This window comes from Astyanax mexicanus, chromosome 25, assembly GCF_023375975.1.
Source record: "Astyanax mexicanus isolate ESR-SI-001 chromosome 25, AstMex3_surface, whole genome shotgun sequence".
NCBI classification, from domain to species: Eukaryota; Metazoa; Chordata; class Actinopteri; order Characiformes; family Acestrorhamphidae; genus Astyanax; species Astyanax mexicanus.
In genome coordinates, this window is record NC_064432.1 from 20,746,810 (window position 1) to 20,769,863 (window position 23,054).

Consider the following 23,054-nt stretch of genomic DNA (forward strand, 5'->3'; position numbering starts at 1 on the left):
CTCTCTCTCTCTCTAAAGGGGACACACTGCATAGTTCTTTCATTCCCCATTTCCAACACAACCACAAAGGTTTGTGTTTAATACTTGAGTATAAAACTGTCACGAATCACAAACCACAAAAGAGTTTCAAATTTACACATTTTATTGACTCCACATGTGTTTAGGGGACTTTTAAACACTCTCCTGGACTGGGGGCTCATATCCGTCAGCTCTCTCCACCTTGGCCCCAGTTTCGCCCTCTGCTGGCTTGGTGGTGGAACTGCTGCCTCCCTCACCGTGCAGCTCCATCAGCTTACCCACTGTAACACACATTTAGGTACATTTAGGTACATTTACCATTTGATACATTTGGCATCATATAAGCTGTCATTTGATACATTTGGCATCACAAAAGCTGTCAAATGCAGAATTAACCACTAATTTTTGCTCCAAAATGTCTTTGATATTCTTCCCTTTTTAGCAGCATGCCTTTTAATTTCGCACATTTTTACCTTTACCAGCTTTATCACACCCTGCTTTAGTTATAAGCAAGTGCAGACAGCAGAGATTTGCATGAAATAAGATGTTTAACATTGTAAATTATTGTGTTTAAAAGTTCTTCTGAAAAACAACATAAAGGGGTTTCAAAACTAATCCATTAGATAACTTCTGTTGACCATACCAGGCTTTGGGAAGTACTTGTACTAAACTAGTGTCAAAGAGTTTATTGAATGTTAGTTAAAAAACATCAACAATGAGTAAAACCAGAAAATTGGCGGCGTTAGGTTTTATCCCAGTGGAGTTTCTTTTCAGAAAGAAAATCAGAACCTAGAGCTGGACAATATGATACAAATACTATATAGCTAATTCATCAACTGTGGCAGATTCTGCTATAATTAAAACTGACATTTACAGTTATTTTATTAATTATTGTTAAATTAAACAGTTGTTTACACTAATTAAATATGCAGCTGTCATTTTAATTAAGCACTGATATCCTTTATATATTAAAAATAATAAATCTATAATACAATTAGAAAACTAATCTGAGTACTTCAACCCCCAGATATGCAGAAACTTACAATCAAACTTGGGCTTCTTCAGCATCTTCACTTTCCTGACGTAAACGTCATGCAGGGGGTAGATGGACTGGCAGGCCTTCTCGATGTCCTTTCCCACACTGTCAGGGATCCTGCACAACACATAAGGGAAAAAAATCAGTTGCAATCTTAGTTTATACTACAAAACAATCCAATCCAAACCATCCAAACATTTTACAGCTCATTAATAAATCATCCATTTTACTTAATCTACATAAAAACTGTACAGATTGCAGCCATCAGCCCTGGTAAGCCTATATTTTCTGAAACTGACTTCCTCTAGCATGCAATATTACTGGCTTCTGGGATCAAAGCATGTCGAAATTTCAGAATAAGTCTAAAACACGGCATACAAATCTACAAAACATGGCATAGTCACAGAAGCTACCTTCTTTAGCCAATATCTTAAGTTTAATTTCTTCGGTATATTTACCTAAAAAAACACATTAAAAGGGACATAAAACTTAACTCGTAGTTTCTCGCTTCTAGGCCATGAGGACCAGAGACTACACTTTGCTCTTCCTGCAAACGCTCACTAAACCTTTTTTTGTTCCTTTTATACACTCAGGTTGATTGAACTCCATCCAGCACTTACAGTTTGTTGACCACCTCCTTCAGATCGTTGGTCTGGACCTCGCGGGTCATGATTTCCATCATCTTTTTGCGGATCTGGCGGACCTGCTGGTGCTGAGCGTAGGAGGTTTTCCTGATCTGGTTGGTGCGTTTCTTGGTGAAACCGACACAGAACAGGCGAAGGAGGTAACCATCAGTGGTCTTAACGTCCACGTGGGCCTCAATCATGGTCTGGAGAGAACACAGAAAATAAGCAGCGCACATTAAAATCTGTAAACAACGAATCAGTACTACTGTACTGTACAGAATACAATCAACACACTGACTAGATTGAAGTTGAGCTTTGCATACTTTATTCCATGTATTAAAGAATACGATCTATATCAAAAGTCATAGAAAAGTCTATTAAAGCTTGAAAAACTGTGCAGACAGACTTAGCTTTATTGCAATGTAAAAACACTTAGTCATACAAACAGTCCTATGCTAATTGGTAGGGTACAAATTCCCATTAGAGATGTTAGTATAACAGCAATGTTAACCTTGTACCTCCAAAGCAAAAATGTAACAAAAACTGAGACTGCGCCAAACACCAAAATAAAGCTGTGGGTACAAGCATTCCTACCTGCCACTTCTTAACCATAGAGCACATTTTGTCACGGGTCAAGTCCATGCCGTGGAAGTTGGTCAGGCAGTTCTTTCCCTGCACATCTTCAGTGATGAGCTTAAACTTGCGGAAGGCAACCTCATCGTTCTGCAAATCAGCAAGGCTCACCTCGAACACACGGCCTTTCAGGCCATCGGAGGCGATTTCTGAAAGAAAGAAAAAAGGTGTGAAAAGCGGTTCTTTAAGTCAGTTATCTGAAGTGTCATTAACAGTTAAAACATGTGGGAATGTCATTCATTGAAGGTAATCAGTGCTCTTCATCTGGGACCAAAACTATAATTCTCATGTATTCTCAATTCAAGCATGTTATTCAATGATTTACAACAGCAGGGATTTTTCTTTTTTTTTTTTAAATAGCAAGTTTAAAGCAAGATGGATTATGCAAGTCAATTGTATTGACCACACACACTGATAAAATGTGCTTAACACCAATTACAGCAACAGATATCCTGATCAACTTGAGACCAACTCCTGAGAAAGTGATATACTAAACACAGCTAAGGTAAAGAGGCAAAATGTCTAAGTTGCCATATCCATTGTTTTTGTTTAATACTGATTTGTCTCTCCATCCTTTACAGCAATGTTCCTTCAATCATTGTTCCATCACCTCCTGCCCAGCACATTTTAGAGGATTGTCTGCTTTAACACATCCAGTGAATCGCTTGTTAATGAGCTGATGAGTTGAAAGGACAAAACACTTTACCAAAATTTTAAATATAGTTTATGTAGTTTACTATAAAAAAATTCTGATAAATGAGGTTGTCTAAACACTAATTATGTCACAGTTTACTGAAATGGCTCAAGGCAAGAGCAATGTTTAACTGGATCCATTAAGAACCCAAAATTGGCTTCCTCAACATAAATTTGAAACAAACCATTACAATAAGATGCAGTCAATAGCGTATTGCAACATGCTCATTAGAGGCTTGTGTGCCAGTTAAAAAAAACTGTATAACTAAATAAATCGCAAGCCCAAAACTACTATTCAAAAGGCACTCCCAGTCCCCATTAACTGGTCAACTATGGAAAACTTGCTTTGGGAATGCATTTCATATTTGAGCGAATTCTTTACTCACTAGTTCCCTGAGTCCTGGTGACCAAAGTCTTGCCCAGGTTGCGGATGTTGAACATGGCGGGTGCTTTGACATCATACCAGTCTTTCTTGGAGAAGGGGTCAACACTGCAACAAATAAAACAAAACATATGAGATGAGCTCTAGGAACATCTTGGAGAACATGCCCACAAGGCCAACGAGCATCATAAGATAAAAAGCATTTGCTGATGTGGGATTTGGATGAATAAAGCTTCTCGATCATGGAAACCCATTCTATAAAGATCTCTATGTTCTACAGTTCTTAAGCTAATCTGAAGACGACAAAGTTTGGAGGTCTGAAGCGGCAGAATGCAAAATGTTCTATAATGACAGAGCAAAATGCATCCAGTGCGTTACAGTAACACTGGCAGATTACTGTAGAATATGTAATGAAGTTTCACAACTGGACTTGTTGTATCCACTCATTCTTTCACTAATGGTTGTAGAAGCAGTCTGCATGCCTAGATGCTTGATTTTAAACGGATTTTGAACACCTGAATTCAACAACCTGAATGGGTGATCGGATACTTTTGGAAATTTAAATATAGATATGTAGCTAGATAGATATTTCTTGATCCTGAAAATATATAATTCAGAGACTTCTATAATGACAGTGTGATTCTGCAAGCTTACACAACCATTCAAGTAAACATATACAAGTGAACACCACAAAAATATACATGTTTTCCCACTACACACAGATCAGAACAGACCTCATCCAGCCAAAAGCATTACTGGACACAGAACTACAAACGTGGCACATCTAACTAACTAACCTAGCTAACTTAGATTACTTCACCCACAGCCCTCAAAATAGACTGCAAATACACAACCGACAGAATAGCTTAGGATTAAATTCAGCCTGATACAAAAAACCCTGCTATGCTAACTTTCCGTTCCACCTTAAAACGTTCCCTGCTTACAATCTTGCGCCTTATCTGTCGAACGCCACTTCAGTGTGATTTAAGGGGGAACGGACAGTTCATACACCAAGCAACCTTCATCTCAACTTCTACTGCACATGAACTAGCTAAGGCTAGTTAGCCAGTGAAATGTGAGGAACACAACTTCGCGCTCTTACAGTTAGTTCTTGAGGCCCGCTATAAGAACAGTTTATAGTTTAACAGTTAAACAGCCTGAATTCGTGCAGGCAGACCGAGAAATCCTCCGTTTCTGCCCGTTTCGCCTCCTCTAAAACCCGGATAACTAGCGCCGGGGTTACACCGCCACGGCGCACCACTCACAATCCCTTACATATCTGCTCCATCCATTACTTTAAAAATACAAAAACCTGCCCCATCCATTTAATAAACCCTCCTAAAGCACACAGTGTGTGAATTGTGTGACTTACATCTTCTTTTTGGCCCCTTTTTTGCCTCCTTTGGTGAGTCTCTTGTTCTTACCGACCGCCATGATGAACGCAGGGAGCGAAAGAGGAGGAGGAACGGTAATATCGCGAGACTTAACGGTGAGAGTGGGGAAGGACAAACTATCGCGGGATTTGTGTGTAATATAAAGCGTGCCGCCTAGTGGTGGGAGGTTTCAGCTCTGGAACAAACGAAGAGACCACTTCAGTTTCTGAATCAGTTTCTCTGACTCTGCCATTTACAGGTATATGTTTGAGTAAAATTAACATTGTTGTTTTATTCTATAAGTACAGACAACATTTCTCCCAAATTCCAAATAAAAATATTGTCATTTAGAGCATTTATTTGCAGAAAATGAGAAACGGCTGAAGTAAAAAAGATGCAGAGCGATTAGATCTTAAATAATGCAAAGAAAACACATTTATAAGTTTTAAGTTTTCAGAGTTCAGAGAGTTAGAAATCAATATTTGGTTGAATAACCCTTGTTTTTATTCACAGTTTTCATGCATCTTGGCATGTTCTCTTCCGCCAGTGTATAAGCATTAATTACATAAAATAGTGTGACCAGGATATTTTGTAAAGTTTGGAAACTGTAACGATGTATTTTGCTTATAAAACAAAGAAAACTTACCTATTTTTGTTCAATTTCTACAGCAAACAGGTTTCAGACAACATATTCGCTAGCATTACTGCTACTGTGAGCTGAGTGGTTGGAGAGCTGATACTTCAGTTAGTCAGAGCACAAAGTTTCTGAGGTTTGTAAACTGAAGTTTACAAACGTTAAACAATATGTCAGCAGTGAAATGTGTGAGTATGAAAATGATAAAACATTTATAAAATTTAATTTGGCTCAAATGCTCCTTACAAACCTTTTCATTTTGGACTCCACTGGTGGTCACACAAACCCAGAGATTAGCCCCTTTTTATCAAACCATTAAATGTACAGGGTGATTATATTTTCAATAGATTTTAAATTATATAAATATAGTAATAAAATGAGACGAAACATGAAACTGCTTAGACACTATTTTTAATCATTGATTTTAGCTCCATTCACCTCATTGGTTTCACCCTTATAGCGTTTACAGTTATTTTTTTATATACCAGGGGAAATAGGAAGTGGGCAGGCTCTCCATAAACCAGCTCTGATAGTGAATTTCTGTTAAATTGAATGTAGTTAATTTGCAACAGTTACAGTGAGATCTGCATTCACTTCTTCCTGTGTTTATTGCACCAACGCCTGCTTGTTTACAGTGTAAAGACACCCACACGCCTAGTAGTGACCAAACTGGTCAGTCAACCTCTGTGTGGGTTTGTTTTACAACACAAAACTTGGGATGTCCAGAAAGGTCACAGTGCAACCATTAACTACACCCTGATAGCAATAAATATTTAATAAATGTTTTTTTTTTTTTTGTTGTTGTTTTAAGGTTGATGATGGAATAAACAATCTTTACACAACCTTGCTAAATTTCCTTCAGGATTATCTAAAGAGCCTTTAAAGATAATCTTCATAGCATCATAATAATCATAGCAGCGTCCTTGTACTTAACATATTCCAAAGAATTATCTTTAATTTCTTATAGAGAAAAGTCCTAACAGACGGTAACGTCTGATTTATGAGGTTTTAAACTGCTGAATTGTTCATAGCTCTGTGCATATTTGTTTTCTGTAAAATATGGTAAATGGTGAATAATGCCAAATTATTATGAACTTGTACTGTTTATTTTAACCAAAGGTTACAGCATACACCAGGTATTACTTATTTATGGCAATGCCTAAACATTGTTTCAAAAGGACAAACAAATAAATAAAGAACAAAATAACAATGGAATAACAAATAGATAGCAAATACAATTGGACAAAATAAAGGTGCTGACCATAGTATGTGTAAACATATTTATAGACAAACATATATTCACACAGCATTGTCTATATTTATCCAAAAAATAGCCCATGATTGGAATACAGTAACAGTGCTAAGCTTTACAGTATTATGCAAAGTAGTTTGTTTAGACTGTCATAGGCTTTTTCCTAAATTATACTGATTTTTTTTAGACTTAGTAATTAGCAAATCTTCCTCTCAGTGATTGGGTTCAATTCCTTATCTGGGTGGAGTGTCCATGTTCTCTCCTTGCCTTGGATACTGTAAACTGTCCTGATATGTTTGAGTATGTATGTGTGACTGTATGCAGTGTCTGATGCAGTCCTGCTGGTGGACAGTAGTTTCTGGTTGAAAGTATGCTGTACACAATTAGCTGGGAGTGGCTGAGTGAGGGTAGAATGTGATTGTAAATTGCACTTAAAAAGGCTCTATATACCTGTTACTTTGATCATCATCACAGAAGTTGAGAAGTTAGGAAACTGAGAATGAGGAGTCAGCTTAGGACTCCTAATACCAGTTATGATATTAATAAGCTTCTGTACCACTCTCCATAAACCTTCAGTCTTGTATATTGGGCAAAATGTATAATAAATATCTTGAATGTACATTATTAAGCCTCTTATCTGAAGAAAAGCATGTTAACCTGAATGAGTTTTTTTCTGTACTGTTTAAGTGTAAGATCTTTGTTAAGAAAGCTTTTGGTCCCAGTCTTTGGTTTAAAACAGTTTTTGTGCTTATAGGCTTTATTTTCTCATCGCTCAGGTTGTGAGGTCAGCTTGGCCGACACCAAGGTAATGACACAAGGGACATGTTGCTGAGGGAGACTGTGATCTCACACTCACACACACACACACACACACACACACACACACACACACACACACTCTCTATCTCTCTCTCTCTCTCTCTCTCTCTCTCTCTCTCTCTCTCGGGAGCCAGTCAGTTCCCTGTAGAAACACAGCAAAACAATTCACAAACACGTAGGTTGTTCCGGCTCTGAGAAAGATTGCTGTTTTTTCTCATCTAAGCAGTGTTTTTTTCTGTCACTTTACTTGTCAGACCTCTAATTCGTCTCTTCACAGCTGAAACTGTGAGTTAGTTCAATGTTAAGCTGAACTGAAGGTGTTGCCATGTGGCTCAGCCAGACCTCTTCCTTTACCATTTTTCTCCAATTTCCAAGAGTCTTTTGAAGCTGTAGGATTTGTCATTTCTCTAAACGAAAATATTTTTAATAGTTACAGAGTTTTCTGTGTTTCTGTTTTCTTTTTGAGCTATTATGATTTGTGTGAATGTGCTGTGTGTGTGAATGCTGCAGTAGAGTTTAACAGCAGTAACACTGTTGCTTTACTACAGACAAAGCCTTTTTTTAATAATCCACACATTTAACACTTATTTAATACATATTTTTCTTTATCAAATTATTATTTTTATCGTTACATTATTATTTTACCGTGAAAAGCAAAACAAAGAGCTGTGATTGGTAGACGGTGTCACGCCGTTCTGAGCTTGGATTGGCTAACGCTTATTCCCGCCTCTCCTGCCCTGGGATTGGCTGGTCATTCATGCTTCGTCACGCCAAGCCTCCCAGCGTGGTTGGACGGTTTGACTACCAGCCAATCGGAGCGCTGGAGAGGCGGGGCTTCAGCGGCTGGGGTCGTTTCTGAATCCGTGGAGCGTTCTTAAATGTGAACTAACCTAATCGGCCAATCGCAGCGCGCGGGAGGCCGGACCGGCGCTCTGCAACGTCACCGGCGGCTCGTGTACCTGCGCCACACCTGAGCCGGAGCTCGCGGCTGTGCTGTGCTGTGCTGTGCTGTTCTGCGCATGCGCAGCTTTTTCTCTCAGCTGCTCCACTGACATGGCGGAGGAGAGGCGGAGTGAGCAGCGGACTGAGGCTTATCGATGACATTATCGGGACTTATCGGGATCGAACGAGAACCGTAGGGACTCGTAAGGACCGGGAGGAGCCCGCGAGCCGCGGCGGGATCGTATTTGGCAGCTCGGAGCCTTTTTTCGGCGCTTGTTTTGGTAAGACTCGTTCTCTACCTGTGTGAAGGCGGTTTAAGTTAGTTTCTCGGTCGCCTCGACTCTGCGGGGACGAATACGGGCTTGCTTCTGCCGGTAACGTCGAAAAGACGGGAGCAGAAGATCCGTACATACAAAAGTTGGTAAATTTGTTAGCATTCGGCTAAAGTTGGAGCGGGGCGCGCGGACGTTCGATGACAGCTCGCTCGCGCACAGCCCGCTCGCGCCTTCGTCCAGTTGTCGTGAACGCGCGCTCTGAATGACACAGGAGGAGGAGGAGGAGGGGGCAGCAGCGCTACTAGTTAAAGCGTGAAGTTAATGGAAGCGAAATAAAGTAGATAAAGTGGATATAAACGGATTGTGACCCCACCAGGGCTTCCCGTGGATGGTTATCGAGGGCGTCTGGCAGTGTAACCGGAGCCAGAGCCGCCGCTGGGGTTGGTGTTTGGGCTGGGGCACCGGCTGAACAGGTGCCTCACCTGTTGGAAAGAGAGAGGGGGAGGGAAATAGCTAACGCTAGCTTAGCTACACCTGGCTACACTTGACCCACCTGAGTCATGGCGAGTGAAGACGGGAGCAGCGCGCCGCTCGGCCCCGCCGTCCCCATCAGGGGCATCCGGATGAAATTCGCCGTGCTGCAGGGCCTGGTGCAGGCTGGAGAAGTCTCGAGCCGGGACATCGTGGAGACAGTCTTCAACTTGGTGAGTTAAGCTGATTAAACCGCGAGTTCTCTTGCCACTGTATTAGGAACACCTGCTAGCTTGTGCTTCCACTGGACTGGCCACTTGAAACATGCTAATTAATACTGTATGCTTTAACTCTCTGGCCACTTTATTAGAAACCTTTGCTATTACTACTTTGTGCTTCCAGTCACTGGCCACTTTATTAGAAACCCCTACTAATTACTACCTTGTGCTTCTACTTACTGGACTGGCCACTTTATTAGAAACCTCTCCTATTTAAAACTTTGTGCTTTTACTCACTCGGCTGGTCACTTTATTAGAAACCTTAACAGCCCTATTACCACAGTGTGCTTCCGCTCTCTTGCCACTTTATTAGAAACCCCATCAGCCTTACTAATACTTACTAGGGTTTCCACTAACCCAAACTATGGAATACTCTACCATATTCTTTGAGAGTTGCTGAGTCATTGGAGTCTTTTAAAAAACAATTGAAGACTTATTTGTTTAAACAAGCTTTTTAGGTGTACTGATGTTTATTTTCTGTTTTTATTTTAATGTTTGTTTTTGTTGTTTTGATCTTCTTTAAAGCACTTTGTGACAACTGTCTGGGATAAGTGCTATATAAATAAATTTTACTTACTTACTTACTTGCTCTTCCACTCACTGACCACTTTATTACAAACCCCTCCTACTACCACCTTTACCAGCTGGTTAGCTGTTTTCTGCACAGCATAGTCATGGTAGTGTCAATTGTAGTGGTAGTGTTAATGGCAACCTACAAGTCCTTCAGGCACTGGTGGGTAGAGGGGTGTTTATCACTCAATAATACCCAGCCAAGCATGACTCTGTGGTCAGACCATTGTTGAAGAACCAAAGAATGGGCTGCACTCTGTATACAGGCTAGTAAAGCTGAGTATCACCCCTGGTTTTCTGAATTGATTTAATTCTGATTCCTCTGGTCCCAGTTCGATTTGATTCCATTCTTCGATTCGAGTGCTTCCTCTCACTTGCCTCTGTATTAGAAACACCTGCTTTGTACTAACATTTACTTGTCACTTAAATATAACCCCCATACCTTATGCTTCCACTCACTGACCACTTTATTCAAACCCTCAATTTTGTGGTTTTGCTTAATTACACTTAATAAACACAGAAAAAGGAACATGGCCATTGGGCTTCCCCTCAATGGCTACTTCACCCTCTACCTCATAGCTTCACGATAAAGGTGTAGAGTTACACACTGTGTCAACCAACTGCTGTTCTGACCAGTTTAAGTTCCCACATCTAACCCCTTTATTATTGGTCATTTTCTGACTGCATGATATCTGTTGTCTAGAGATCACTGGGTTGGAAAATCATTCTCTGTAAAGCAGAGAAGCAGTCATGGTAATGTTAATGGTAGCTTGTGCATATGGCAACCTAAAAGTGCTTTCGGCATGGTGGAGGGAAGTTTACCACTCAAAAATACCCAGCCAGGCTTGACTCTTTGGTCAGACCATTGTTAAAGGGCCAGATGATGGGCTGCACTCTTTACACCAGCTAGTAAGGCTGGGTTTCACCACTGATTTGCTGAATTGTTTCAATAAATTAGATTTTTTCATTTAAGTTTTTTCGTTACTAAAAAGGGTTTTGTTTTTGATGTAACTTTTTAAAAGAACTAATGTAATTGTACAAGAAACATTCATCCTACCATTATTTGTATTTAATAATTCACAGCACTATTTTTTATTTATTACAGCTTTGCTTTTGTTCAAAATAAGCTAATTTTATAGATCTTGGGTTTATATGAATCCAATATTTTAATGAAATAAACTCAGTCTCACTGGCTAGTTGGAGCCACTAGAAAGAAGCTTCTGATAAAGTGGCCAGTGAGTGTATTTTTTCCACCCACTGTTTGTGCATCATCTGCCACTAAATGAGGAAATGTGTTTCACAAGGCAACACAGTGTGCTTAATGCCTCTGTGTTTTACAGTTGTTTTTTTGTGCTAAACTTTAAGCTGGGTTTTACAACTTCTATTAGTGTGTCTGTTGTTAGTGCAAGTTTAATTTTACAGGTTATACTAGTTTTAATAATGTGTAAGATGTATTTTAAAGCAATTTCTTGTCAGATATTACTGCATATGATTGTGTGTATGCTGCTGAAGGCATTTTACAGCTTACATTACAGTATTTATTGGTGCACACTCAATTTTAAAGCCTAAACTAGTGCAAAAGTTGGTATAAATTGTATAAATTAGAATGTTTTGAATGTTATTTAGGTTATATTGATGTGATTTATTTTGGTAATGTTTAACATTTTGTTCTGTTATCTCTTTATCTCTGAAATCTGTGAAATGCAGCTGTGAATTCAGGAAACCACATTTTTTTTTAACCTAAACCACATTTGTCTGACAGATTTTATACTTTGATATATGTGGGTGTAGTTGTATTGCACAGCTTAGGCTACTATGTAAATTTTATTTTATAGAGGAAGTTGGAGTAAGTGGCAGGTTTTTAACCCTGCTGTTAGAGTAACCCAGCCTTGCTTCTATCTCTTGTGCTGTCCTTCTCTTATTATTCCTTTTGATCTAGGCTTTTTTTTATTAGCTGATTATTTGGTTCAGGTGGTTGGTGGCAGGGAAACTGTTTAAATGTGCAAAAAGGGGAGTCTCTTGTTGGTGCAAGTTGTTTTTATTTAGTATGCATGTTGGATTTACAGCTTAAAAATTGTATTTACTCTTTTGTAAGTTGGATTTTACAAGTTAAACAAAGGTGTATGTTTTTGCAAGTTGTTTTTTATGGCTAATATTAGTGTATATATTGGTGTTTGTTGGATTTTACAGCTGATGCTAGTTTATGTTTGTGTTTGTTGGATTTGACACCTTCTAGTGTGTATGTTGGCATAAGTTAAATTTTATAGCATACGCTAGTGTATAGATTGGATAATAGTGTAAATATTAGCTGGATTCTGGTCTTTACTGTTTACACAGTGAGTTTAAGCTTTAAGGTTTATTCTATTGCATATGTTTTGGATTTACTGCTGTTTAATTATTGTAGGTCCACTAAGGACAAACTATATAAGAACTGAAAGAAAAACTTTGTGACCTTTCACTAAAGCCTGTTCACTATAGTATGTTTGAAGTACATATATTTTAAATTAAAAGTGAATTCTGGTTGATTTTGTTGAAGTGTGCTCTTGAGTACTTGTGCAGCTCTTGCAGTTGAAGGTCAGAGTTCACACTAGTGGAACTCTGTGCTGTGTGGGCGCCTAAAGCTTTCTTTTTACAACAAGGAAGTCAGTGCAGTGCGGGAAACAGTTTATTGTAGCTCTTCCTTTCCTCCCCTCCACGTGTGTGTGTGTGTGTGTGTGTGTGTGTGTGTGTGTGTGTGTGTAATGAAATGAAAGAGCTTAGAGCCATGTGCACTATATGGACAAAAGTGCTTGTTCAGTATTAAGAGTATGTTCTGTGTTTGCCTGTATTAAGAGTATATTCTGCTTTTGTTGGAGTTACTGTTCAAGGAGGACTATATTTTTTACTAGGTTTTGGAGGATTGCTCCAAAGGAGTTAAGTTAATCCTGATTTATTTAGATGATGTGCAGCAGATACTAAATACAAATGACTGTGCTGTGCATGAGATAGTTGCATAAGCGATTTTGATACATTTTCCCCTATTTTCTTCTTGTTTTATTTTTTAAGGATTTAAAAATATACCTGTAGTCCCTGTCTCGGCCACTGCAGGTTTTGGTCTAAACATGCATCACAGGTGGTGGCTTTTATACTTTTTATCTGTCCGAATTATATTGCATCAATCAAAATTACGAAATATATTATGATATATATATGTTGGCCATATTGCCCAGTCCTAAATTTATGCCCTTCTAGCCCGTGCCTGCATTAAGAGTGGTGTCAATATAGGTTCATGTTTAATTGATATAAAAGTTCCTTTCTACATGCAGTACTTCTTTTCACAGACTAGATGATAAGCTTTTTGTGTACATTTGCCCATCTATGTCAACAATGTGTGCACAATGTGTGCAACTTAGTATAGTTGAATGCATTCATTATAGCATAAGAAGTCGGGTCCACAAACATTTTGACACTATCAATGACACTTTTAAATAATTGGGAGGAATTTCGTTGTATAGTTTCATAAAGTGGTAAATTTAGTTTCATAAAGTGGTAAATGCTTGACCATCCCAACTTTGTCTTTCTGGCCTGAAATGCAGAAATTAATGTATATTAACAACTGAAATTATTTATTTTTCTAATGTGCTGCTGCCATAAGATTAGCTGATTAGACAAATGTATGAATGGGTACCAATATAGTGCAAAGTCTGAGTCTGTTGTTTTGTCCTAAAAATGTACAGACACAAACGTGACATTTGAACCGTGTATGTGCTGTGTTGGAGGTCATTTGGATTGATTTGGTTTGGCCACCCTGTGGTGAGTCTGAGTGACATTGAATTGGCTGTCCTGTGTGTGAATAGGAGCAATAAGGAAGTGAGAAGAGCACGGTGTCCATGCACCAGTGCAACGGAGGCAGGGATAACCTGCAAAACTGCTTTGTCACTGTGGCAACACAATGAGAGAGAGAATAAGGGAGAGAATGAGGGAGAAAAGAGAGAATCATCCTCAGCTATCACACAGACAATCTCGTTATTTAACTTTATAATGTGTAAAGTAGGGGTGTGTTATATTTTATCGAATGCAATATCTTGTGACATAGTAATATTGAAATTATAATGTTGAAAAACCTTAGAAAAGTCTTAAAAGCAGTTAAGGCTGCTTTTGCACAATATTTCCTTTCTCTTTTAATTTGTTTTAGTAGTATATTTTGCTTTGTCAGTATGCCAAGAACATTGTTATTGCAAAAATAAAAAAAGCTAAAATATTTTAATATTGTTATAGGTTCATACCGTACATTAATAGAAGGGGTGATTGTACATATTCATTTTACTGTGAATTTGCTTTAAATTCTAGAGATAAGAATACACACATTCTAATTTGTTCATTATGGTTTTTATTTGGCTTGTCAGGCAGGCACATTAAAAAAAAATAAAGCCAGTGCTCGTTGTAAATGATCTGTAACTTTACTTTCCTTTGCAGCGCTGTATGAAATTGTTTAGTCATAGTTTAGTTTGTATTTTGAGAGAGTAACTAGCATCTACGTAAAAGAACTCACAATATGACTGTATAATGATATATTGTTAGGCCTGTCACAATAAGATTTTTTTATATATTGTGCCAGAAATGACATGATACTTGATACATGATACATTATATTTTTGTCATTTTAAGACTAATAAAAGCCACTGACAGTTATTGTGACAGGCCTGTATATTGTAAGATATGATATGGCAACCCCCTAATCCAGACTTTGAGTTTGTAAATATATATGTTTATATAAATATTTAGTCTGCTTATGTCCTGCAATGTTCCTTTATGACCCACCTTCGCTCATTTGTCTCTCTTATTCTTTGTGTCTGTCTCTCCCTCTCTCTCTCTGTTTCCCCCTCAATGATTTGCTAATCTGATTTATTATAGTGGTCTGACCTTCTCTCTGCAAGTGGGCAATTTACAGTGTTTGACCGATGAGTCACACACTCTTGCTCATGTTCAATGACAGAATAATTTTTACTGACTAAAAAATGCAAATGCACATGGCAAAGTGCAAATTAGCAATGTGTTGTTGTCCTTCTTCTTTGAATTATTAATAATATCTTTTAATTATTTTTTTATAAACAAGTGCGTTTTTTTGGGGATTAAATGGCTGAATAGTGAATTTATTATAGCGCTCATCTTATTAACGCTAGTTGTGATACATCATCAAAACAGACTGTTTCATAAAGTACCCCAAGCAAGCATAATATTGTGACCACCTCCTAGTTTTACACTAATTTTTATTTTATGATCTAGTAGTGCTTTTTATTTCTAGAATTACAGATTATAGTCCTATTGATCACTGAACAGTGTCCTGGGCCTTTTGTGGACTTTGGTGGGCTATTCTTAGTCCAGTAGTGACAGTAAAGTTTATAAAGAGTAATAATGTTATGCTTTATCATTGTGTAGACTACTTTTATTTATTTATTTTTTTGCAAACCTAAATATATTGTGAAATGTCTCTGGGTATCATGTTTTTTTGGTCCATGTGGTCCATTAGTAGATGACTCTTGAGGTTTGAGATGGTTCAGCAGGAGCCCCTGACCCTGTGCTCAGCCTGAAGCAACTAAGGTCCTTAAACAAAGCCTGTGACGTTTGACAGTCACAGTGGAAACCATGGGAGCAGGTAAATGATCCTCCCAGCAGGTGCACCAAATTTTCAAAAGGCAAAATTTCTAAAGGTAAGCACATTAATTTGGTATATAGTCTACGTTTGGGCCACACAATATATATAAAAAGACTTTGCAACATTTAGTTGTTTTGTGAGATATATACAATTACAATTGCAATGAATCACCTTGCTTGTAGTATTGCAATACATTGTGTATTTTATTATAATCTTAAATTGGGATAGTAGGATTTACAGGCACCTGTTGAGTAGTTAAGTCGCAGCTGAAAATCTGGGAACGGTACCGGAAGGGGGAAAAGTGGGGAAAATTTGCCTTAATTACACAAAACTGACTTGTCTTAATTAGTTAGACCAATCAGACCACAGGCCACCTGTGTTCTGTTTACTTGACAACACAACCCCATCTGGTGCAATACATTTTGTGCTCAAGCCTCGGGCCAGAAAAAGTGGATATGCTGGTTTTCATATACAGGCCTGGACATTAACTCATTCACTCATGTTGTGATGTCTTCACTCAAATATTTCAGGTGATTACTCCACCTTTTGGCCTAAAGAGTTCTAATCTGGTGTTTGTAAAGGAATGCAGTAAAATTATTTGTTAGACTAACTAGGCTATCTTTATAGTTTTTTTTTTTATTGTTTCAAATGTTATCTCATCTTCTCTTTAATTTAAATGGAAGACCATTTACCTCACCCACTCATAAGGACTCGTTTTATCACTAGTAAGTACATGGTGATGCATCCTGTTTTGATGCAGTGGTAGACTAATCTCTGTTTAATAAACCAATTTGTATTTTGACATGCATGTATTTGTTTGTAATACATCTGCAAAAAACGTGATTGGATTGAATTAGATTGGAGTTTTATAGCTTTATGGGTTTATGTGGGTTAGTCTATGACTGCTAAATAATGCAGCTTGGTAGACGTGGGTAATGTAGTCTGTAATGTTTGTTTTTGGATATTAGAACTACTAGGTAAGCATGAGCTAAAGTTTGTCTTTTTGTTATTTATTTTTTGCTTTATTTGCTTAAGGGAATAACCACACACACATATACACACAGACACACACACACACACCTCTCTGGGTTAATGAATATTTTATAACTGCGTCCAGGGTTGAATTACCACAGCAGAAAGATAGTGACAGCATCTCGTAACTGACACTGGTAGGCCTAGAGTGAATGCATGCAGAATTTGGGTTTTGATAACACTTGCTTTCAGCTGATGGCAAGTTTGGGATTATGTTTGGTTTGTGTCATTAGTATAATATCTGTGGTTTTACACAGAAAGGCAGATGTACCTTGTTTAATTTTGAGGGGGAAAAGCTAGAAGTGAAAAGCTAGTCACATGTTCCACAAAGCAGCATTTTTTCAGGAGGCCAAAGCCAAAAGCTGAAGTTATCCAGTATGAATGTCATTCAGCTCTTCTGCTATTGTACCTGAACGACTTGTGGCTTAAGTTATTTGGCTAAACTTTCTGAAATACTCCCTGGATAGAATGTTAGGAGCTACCTACTTATGTTATGTATTATGTGTTACTGGTTTGTTTGTGTTAGTGATAGTTATTTGACACAGTCTGTTTGTAATGTGTTTGTTTGTTATGGTTACATTTTAGCAGTAAAGTTTGTGTGGTTCCTGAACAGTTCCTAGTCAGTGCAGGAAAGAACTGTGATGTCAGCATCTAATCGACAAATAAATTATTGAACAGCTAATCTGCAACTGCTTTTAGTCAGGTTTTGTCGTTAAACTCCACAACCTTGATAATTAATCATTACTGCCCTGAACAGACTTCTCTTTTTTGTCTGACTTGTCATTCAGCTTTTTTTCTAACTGGCTCTGGCAGCCACATATATTTTTATCTGAGTCCATAGTTGTGTTGTTCTCTGATCTGAATGTCAGAAATAGTGTCCCTTTGATTCTTTTTTTTGTGTGTATTTTCTGCAGGTGTGTGATGTGTAAGGTTTGGGTGTGTCTGAGAGGTGGTCTGTCAGTACAAAAGAGATGAGCTCCTAAGTAGAGCATCTCTGGTTTCTTTAAATAGCAACGTTGGATATGTCTCCCTATGTGATACTGTAACACACACACACACACACACACACACACACCCACTGCTTCCTCTCCTTCTCCAGGCGCATACTCTTGGAACAAAGGTGCCCTCCAATCTGACAGATAAATGAAATTCTAGCCTTGCTTAACTGTCAGCCATCGGCTGCTTTACCACACTTTTCACCCTCAATGTTCCTGTTTTAAAAAGAAAGATGCAATTCGAGCTGAACTGATGAAATTTAAAAAGAAATAAACCATAGTGGCTATCAAAACATGCCTGATCTCTCAAAGAAATACAAAAGTATTAGTCAAATATAAAAGACAATTGAACAAAAAAAGTTCAGTCAGTAGGGGTGCACAAAAATTGACAAAAAAGTGATGTGCAGTAACACAGTTTGATATTCCAATATCTACTAAAGATTATGGCTTACAGCCAATGAAAACCCAAACATCAGTGTCTTAGAAATTTAGAATATTAAATAAGACCAATTGGTACTTTTGGCAGTGTAGGCAGTGTGCCAAGTCCTGCTGGAAAACAAAATCTACATCTCCATAAAAGTCGTCAGCAGAGAGAAGCATGAAGTGCTGTAAGATTTTCCGGGAAAACAAAACTGCACTGACTTTGACTTAAAAAACCACAGTGGATCAACACCAGCAGATGACATGTCTCTCCAAACCATCACTGATTGGTGAAAACTTCACACTAGACCCCAAGCAGCTTGAACTGTGTGTCTCTCCACTCTTCCTCCAGACTCTGCTCCCTTGATTTACAAATGAAGTGTAAAATTTACTGATGATCAGTGATTGTTTGGAGAGGGAGTTAAAACTAAGAAAAACCAGATTTTCATAAAATGTGTATTTCTTATACAATAGGAAAACTTCCAGTCATTTTTTAACCAGCACATGTTCTTTGTCCAGAAAGCACCTGGTGGGATGATGTTAATCTGGAGCCCTGATGGGAAATGTGGAAGTCATTTCTTAGTGCGTTGATTCCTAAATAATCCAACTTTCTTCATTTCTCTCAACGGAAGAAATTGGGGAAATGTGAGAAATTTCTGTGCACTGAATCCTTTTACTGATCTAATGTAATTGACTCAAATCATTGTGTGGTCTCAGAGATTCTAAGAATAACCCTGGCCTGGAGTTCAGATCTCTGTGTGTGTGTGTGTGGTTCTGTATATGGGTCAGAAACAGAGTCTCAGTGTGATCTTACCTACTGTTGGCCCTGTCACCTGCATTAGCTTTTATTGCTCAGTTGGAGCTCAGTTTATCAGTGCTGACACTCTGCCTCCTCTGCAGAAATCACACAGCCTCCTCACCTCCAGCAGCCATTTCTAATCTCACTCTTACTGCGTCTGCAGGAGCAGAGCCGGACCGCTTTAGCACCGACAGGGCTGCTGCCAGTGCCTTTTACTTATTTGTACTTTCACTTTTAAGAGAGTTTTTTATGCCATTTTGTGACTAATAATATATATATATATATATATATATATATATATATATATATATATATATATATATATATATATATATATATATATATTTAATCTTAAAAACCTTCCATGAGGTTTTTAGTGACAAACTTAGCAAACCTTAAACTCATCATCTTATTTACACATGATAAACCAAAGAAATGCAGAATTAGAACTAAAAAGAACTGGTAAGATCCAAGAGAGCGCAACCTAGCCCTCGTTAAATTTACCAGGTTTATCCTCTCTGCACCACAATGCATGTTTTAGAAGTACTCTTCCACATGCTCTGCAATTACACTTTCTTACCATAAAGTTAAGTCCCCAAAATGTATGGACAAACACTTTAAATAGTGCTTTACATCATTTCAGTGCTTTAAATTGGCATAATTTGCATGTCTGATTGAGAGCTGATATGTACAAGAATAGACATTTTATATCATCAATACAACAAATAATAATCATCCTGTATGTTTCACTTTGTGAATTATATGGCAAAAATTATGGTCGAATTAACATTACTTAATACAGAACACAGAAATTTCCGGGGTTTTAAGAATTTAATTACAATTAAATAACATAGCAAAGTCTCTTTTAAGAGTTAGCCAAGGTGGCATACCATGAAAGCACAGTATATTTACCTCGGCAGTACTTTTGCAACTGTAAATGTATTTGAGACTTCAATCCTATTCACATGTTTATCTACCTCAGCAGTGTAATTCGTCATAAATTTACCATAGGAAAGTTACTAAAGTCACATGTAGGTGAAATGTACAGAGAAGTCAGCCAGTCTTTTGGTAAACAAATGCTAAGCTAAACTTAAACTGAGTTACTATCCTAGCCCTGTACAGCTTCTATATTTCAGCTGGAGGATAAGCAGTTTAAGTAGGTGACTAGACAAGTCTCTACTGAACAAATTTGGTTGCGGATTTGTCAAGAAGTCAAGCTAATGTAGCAGTTATTAATTTCTTGTATTGTGTTCCAGCTTCTAACAGTCAAGCAACTTTACTGACACTGCAGCTGGTTTACTCATCTCAGTCCATACATCAGCAGCTCTGGGCGTCCTGCATTCTGTTGCAGTTAGAGTAGTGTACTACCTAAGGGTGTGGGTCTTCCACTCAGTGTCTCAGTGGAAGTATTGATCTGAATCAGCAGTAGATTTGATTGGTTTATGTACTGTTTTCTGTTAAACTAAAAAAAAAAATGGACTCAAACGTGTGCTTTAAGAATGTGGAGGGAGTGGGGACTGTCCCTGCATAACTCTCACAGATGCAGTAAATGCACCGTTTCCACACAGTACACAGTTCTAGAGCTCTAAAAAATGATTCACTCTGTCTTTTTTTTATCTCTTGCTTCTTATTCATTTTTTCCTTTTTCTCTTTCTCTTTCTTATCCTCTTTCACAGTCTTTAATGCTCTCTTTTTTTGCTTTTACTTTCTTTGACTTTTTTTCCTCTTTACTGTTCGCTTTCTTTTTCTTGCCGTACTTCAATTTTATACTTTCTCTTTTTGCTTGTTCACTTTTTCATTTCCTTTCTTTCACTTTTATTCTTAACACTTTTTTCTTGCCTTTTAACTTTTATATATTCTTTCTTTCTAAGCTCCTTTCATTTTTACACTTTCTTTTTTCTTGTTTGTTTCTATGTCTTTCTTGCTTTGTTTGTTTCTTTTATCACTTTTATTTATATTATCTTTATCCTTTTTCTTTACATCTTTTACTTTTACATGTTTGTTTATTTGTTTGTATCTTTCATTGTTTATTTCTTAAAAGTTTCCTACCTTTTCCATCTCTCATTTTATCTTCACATCTTCACTTCTCCTTATTTGTTTCAGGTGTCTCTCTCAATATTCCCATCCCTCCCTTTCTTCCTTTCCTTATTCCTCTCTCTCTCTCTCTCTCTCTCTCTCTCTCTCTCTCTCTCTCTCTCTCTCTCCCCCTGTGTGGACACACTAATGCAGAGTAGTCATTAATTAAGTTAATGTACCCTCAGAAAAACTGTGTGCCTAACTATAGACAAATTGAGGTACATGTCTCATTTGCAGAGTTCTCATTGATTTTAACACAAATGCAATTTGTTGCATCTTCGTTGACTGTGGTTTCAGAATATTTGAGAGTACTTATGTTTTTGGGCACTGTGTGAAACTAGCTGTTCAGTTTTGAGTTCTGTATAAGTTGTTCTTAGGGGTTGATAGTGGGTTCATTTTACTTACCACTAATTAAACTGGTGGCAGACAGTGGTTCATTTTGTGTAAACCCTTGTACTTGTGCTGTCTTCAGATTCAGCTGTTCTGATTATTTCAAAAGTGTTTAGATTTTATGAAGGCTTTTAAACTAATAAAAGTGCTGTCGTTCCCCTATATCATGCTTTGAGCATTTTGCCCATTTGCCAATCCACAGCCCTAACTATCATAAAGTGGACAGTGCAGTGGGTCATGATTGTGACCAGCAGCATTTTTTAACATCATGGGACTCATGACTAGTTTCTAGAGTTATTTTTTTTTATAAACATAGCTAGTGACCTGAGCTCTAGGTTGACTAGCTTCATGTGTGCTCTCTCTCTGTAAGGATTTGTTCTATTTTTACTCTGAAATGGAACAATTTGGCCTCAGCACTCTTCATTATGCATCTCAGCACCATATGCTCAGCTATTGTGTAACAGTGGAGGTGAAGAATGAGTTGCTTAGGAGCATTTACCTGAGTTCACCTTTGATGATGTAGCAGCGGAAGTTGAAACTGTAGGTAAGCATGAGTGTTCTGCACCGAGAAGTGATAACACACCAGCACAATCAGACACCAGCTTTTACCCTCACCCTGTACTTACTGCTTCAGTTATACCAACACACAGAGCTGTGCAAAGGTCTAAGGCAGTGCTCAACACAGTTTTAAACTGTGGACATCAGCAGAGGTTTTTGACTGTAAAATGTGAAACATAAATAAATAATTTCTCACATTTCACATCAATATCGGGATATCCAACAGTGTTGGACACTTATTACTTGTCCGTATAGTATAACCCGATATCAAAAAAATTACAACGTGCCTTACAGTTCAAATCTGTTTCATGCAGAATATTTGAAACTTCACACTGCTAGAGTGATTAGCTATTCCTTTAAATCCCTTCAAAATAATTTGAGGGCTTTTAGCCCAGAGCTCATTAATTCCTCAGAGGAAGGCAGGGAAGATGCAGTCTAGCAGAAAGGAAGCCATGGTGTGATGGCATCCAACACACACACAATCTCAGGAAGCAGAGAGCCAAACGGACTCTATCCAAGACGTGACGCAGAAAAACAACACAAGAATTATGTCTGGAACTCCTGTCAACAATGGGTTTACCGTTATTTCAGCACTGAAATTTCTGTGCTTAAACACTGTTATTCTGTCCCTGTGGGTTCAGCGAATGCGCTGACGCATCAAATTTGATGTTTCTATTAATATACTTGCAAAAAATTACAGCAAAGAAATAAAGCACCCTTTGATTGCGTCTTATTTTGAAGAACATGTGGAGCTGAGCCACCACTACCACTGCCCCAACAACAAGCAACATGATGGCAGAATTTCTGAATACGTACAACGTTTTGAAATAAGATAAGTTAAGAATAGTTAGTTAGGGAAAGCGAATATATTATTCTCACTTTACTGTGTCTGTTCATTATAATCTAAGGGCATTTTCACACCTGAAACTTGCTGTGTTTGTAGACTGTATACATCATGCATACATGATATTTTTATCATGAAAACTCATCAAGGAGAAGCTCTGCCTGCTTCACCTTCTCTTTGGAATGGTAGGGCTTTAGCTTTGAATGTTTAAGTCATTTTTAAAATTATTTTATTAATTTTATCCAGCATTTTTTTGTACCAAACTGTGACCTATTGTCTTTATTTATTTATTTATTTATTTAT

General features: G+C 37.9%; 2 protein-coding genes across 5 annotated transcripts in view; one reads left to right on the forward strand and one right to left on the reverse strand.

The window, feature by feature from the left end:
• Positions 1 to 124: 124 nt before the first annotated feature.
• rps3a (ribosomal protein S3A) lies at positions 125 to 4,880 on the reverse strand. Its single transcript, XM_007230241.3, has 6 exons — positions 4,761 to 4,880; positions 3,393 to 3,496; positions 2,275 to 2,462; positions 1,675 to 1,883; positions 1,062 to 1,171; positions 125 to 299 (listed from the first exon to the last, which is right to left on the reverse strand). The coding sequence occupies exons 1-6, from the start codon at positions 4,820 to 4,822 to the stop codon at positions 172 to 174; spliced, it is 801 nt and encodes a 266-aa protein (XP_007230303.3). The 5' UTR covers positions 4,823 to 4,880; the 3' UTR covers positions 125 to 171.
• Positions 4,881 to 8,416: 3,536 nt separating this feature from the next.
• lrba (LPS responsive beige-like anchor protein) overlaps positions 8,417 to 23,054 on the forward strand; it is a 273,015-nt gene continuing 258,377 nt past the window's right edge. For 2 of the 4 annotated variants that reach the window (XM_049472639.1, XM_049472641.1), the window contains exon 1: positions 8,417 to 9,387. In XM_049472639.1, the coding sequence (XP_049328596.1) occupies positions 9,244 to 9,387 (144 nt within the window). In that variant the 5' untranslated portion in view covers positions 8,417 to 9,243. The remainder of the gene's footprint in view (positions 9,388 to 23,054) is intronic. The other 2 variants (XM_049472642.1, XM_049472640.1) reach the window with 2 other exon arrangements.

Bases quoted from the DNA above. Each gene is read 5' to 3' on its own strand.
- rps3a (XM_007230241.3), bottom strand. From the start codon at position 4,822: ATGGCGGTCGGTAAGAACAAGAGACTCACCAAAGGAGGCAAAAAAGGG. The intron at 2,463-3,392 runs GTGAGTAAAGAA...TCTTTCTTTCAG, and splicing joins CACCAGGACTCAGGGAACTA to AAATCGCCTCCGATGGCCTG. The intron at 300-1,061 runs GTAAGTTTCTGC...TGTGTGTTACAG, and splicing joins GAAGAAGCCCAAGTTTGATT to TGGGTAAGCTGATGGAGCTG.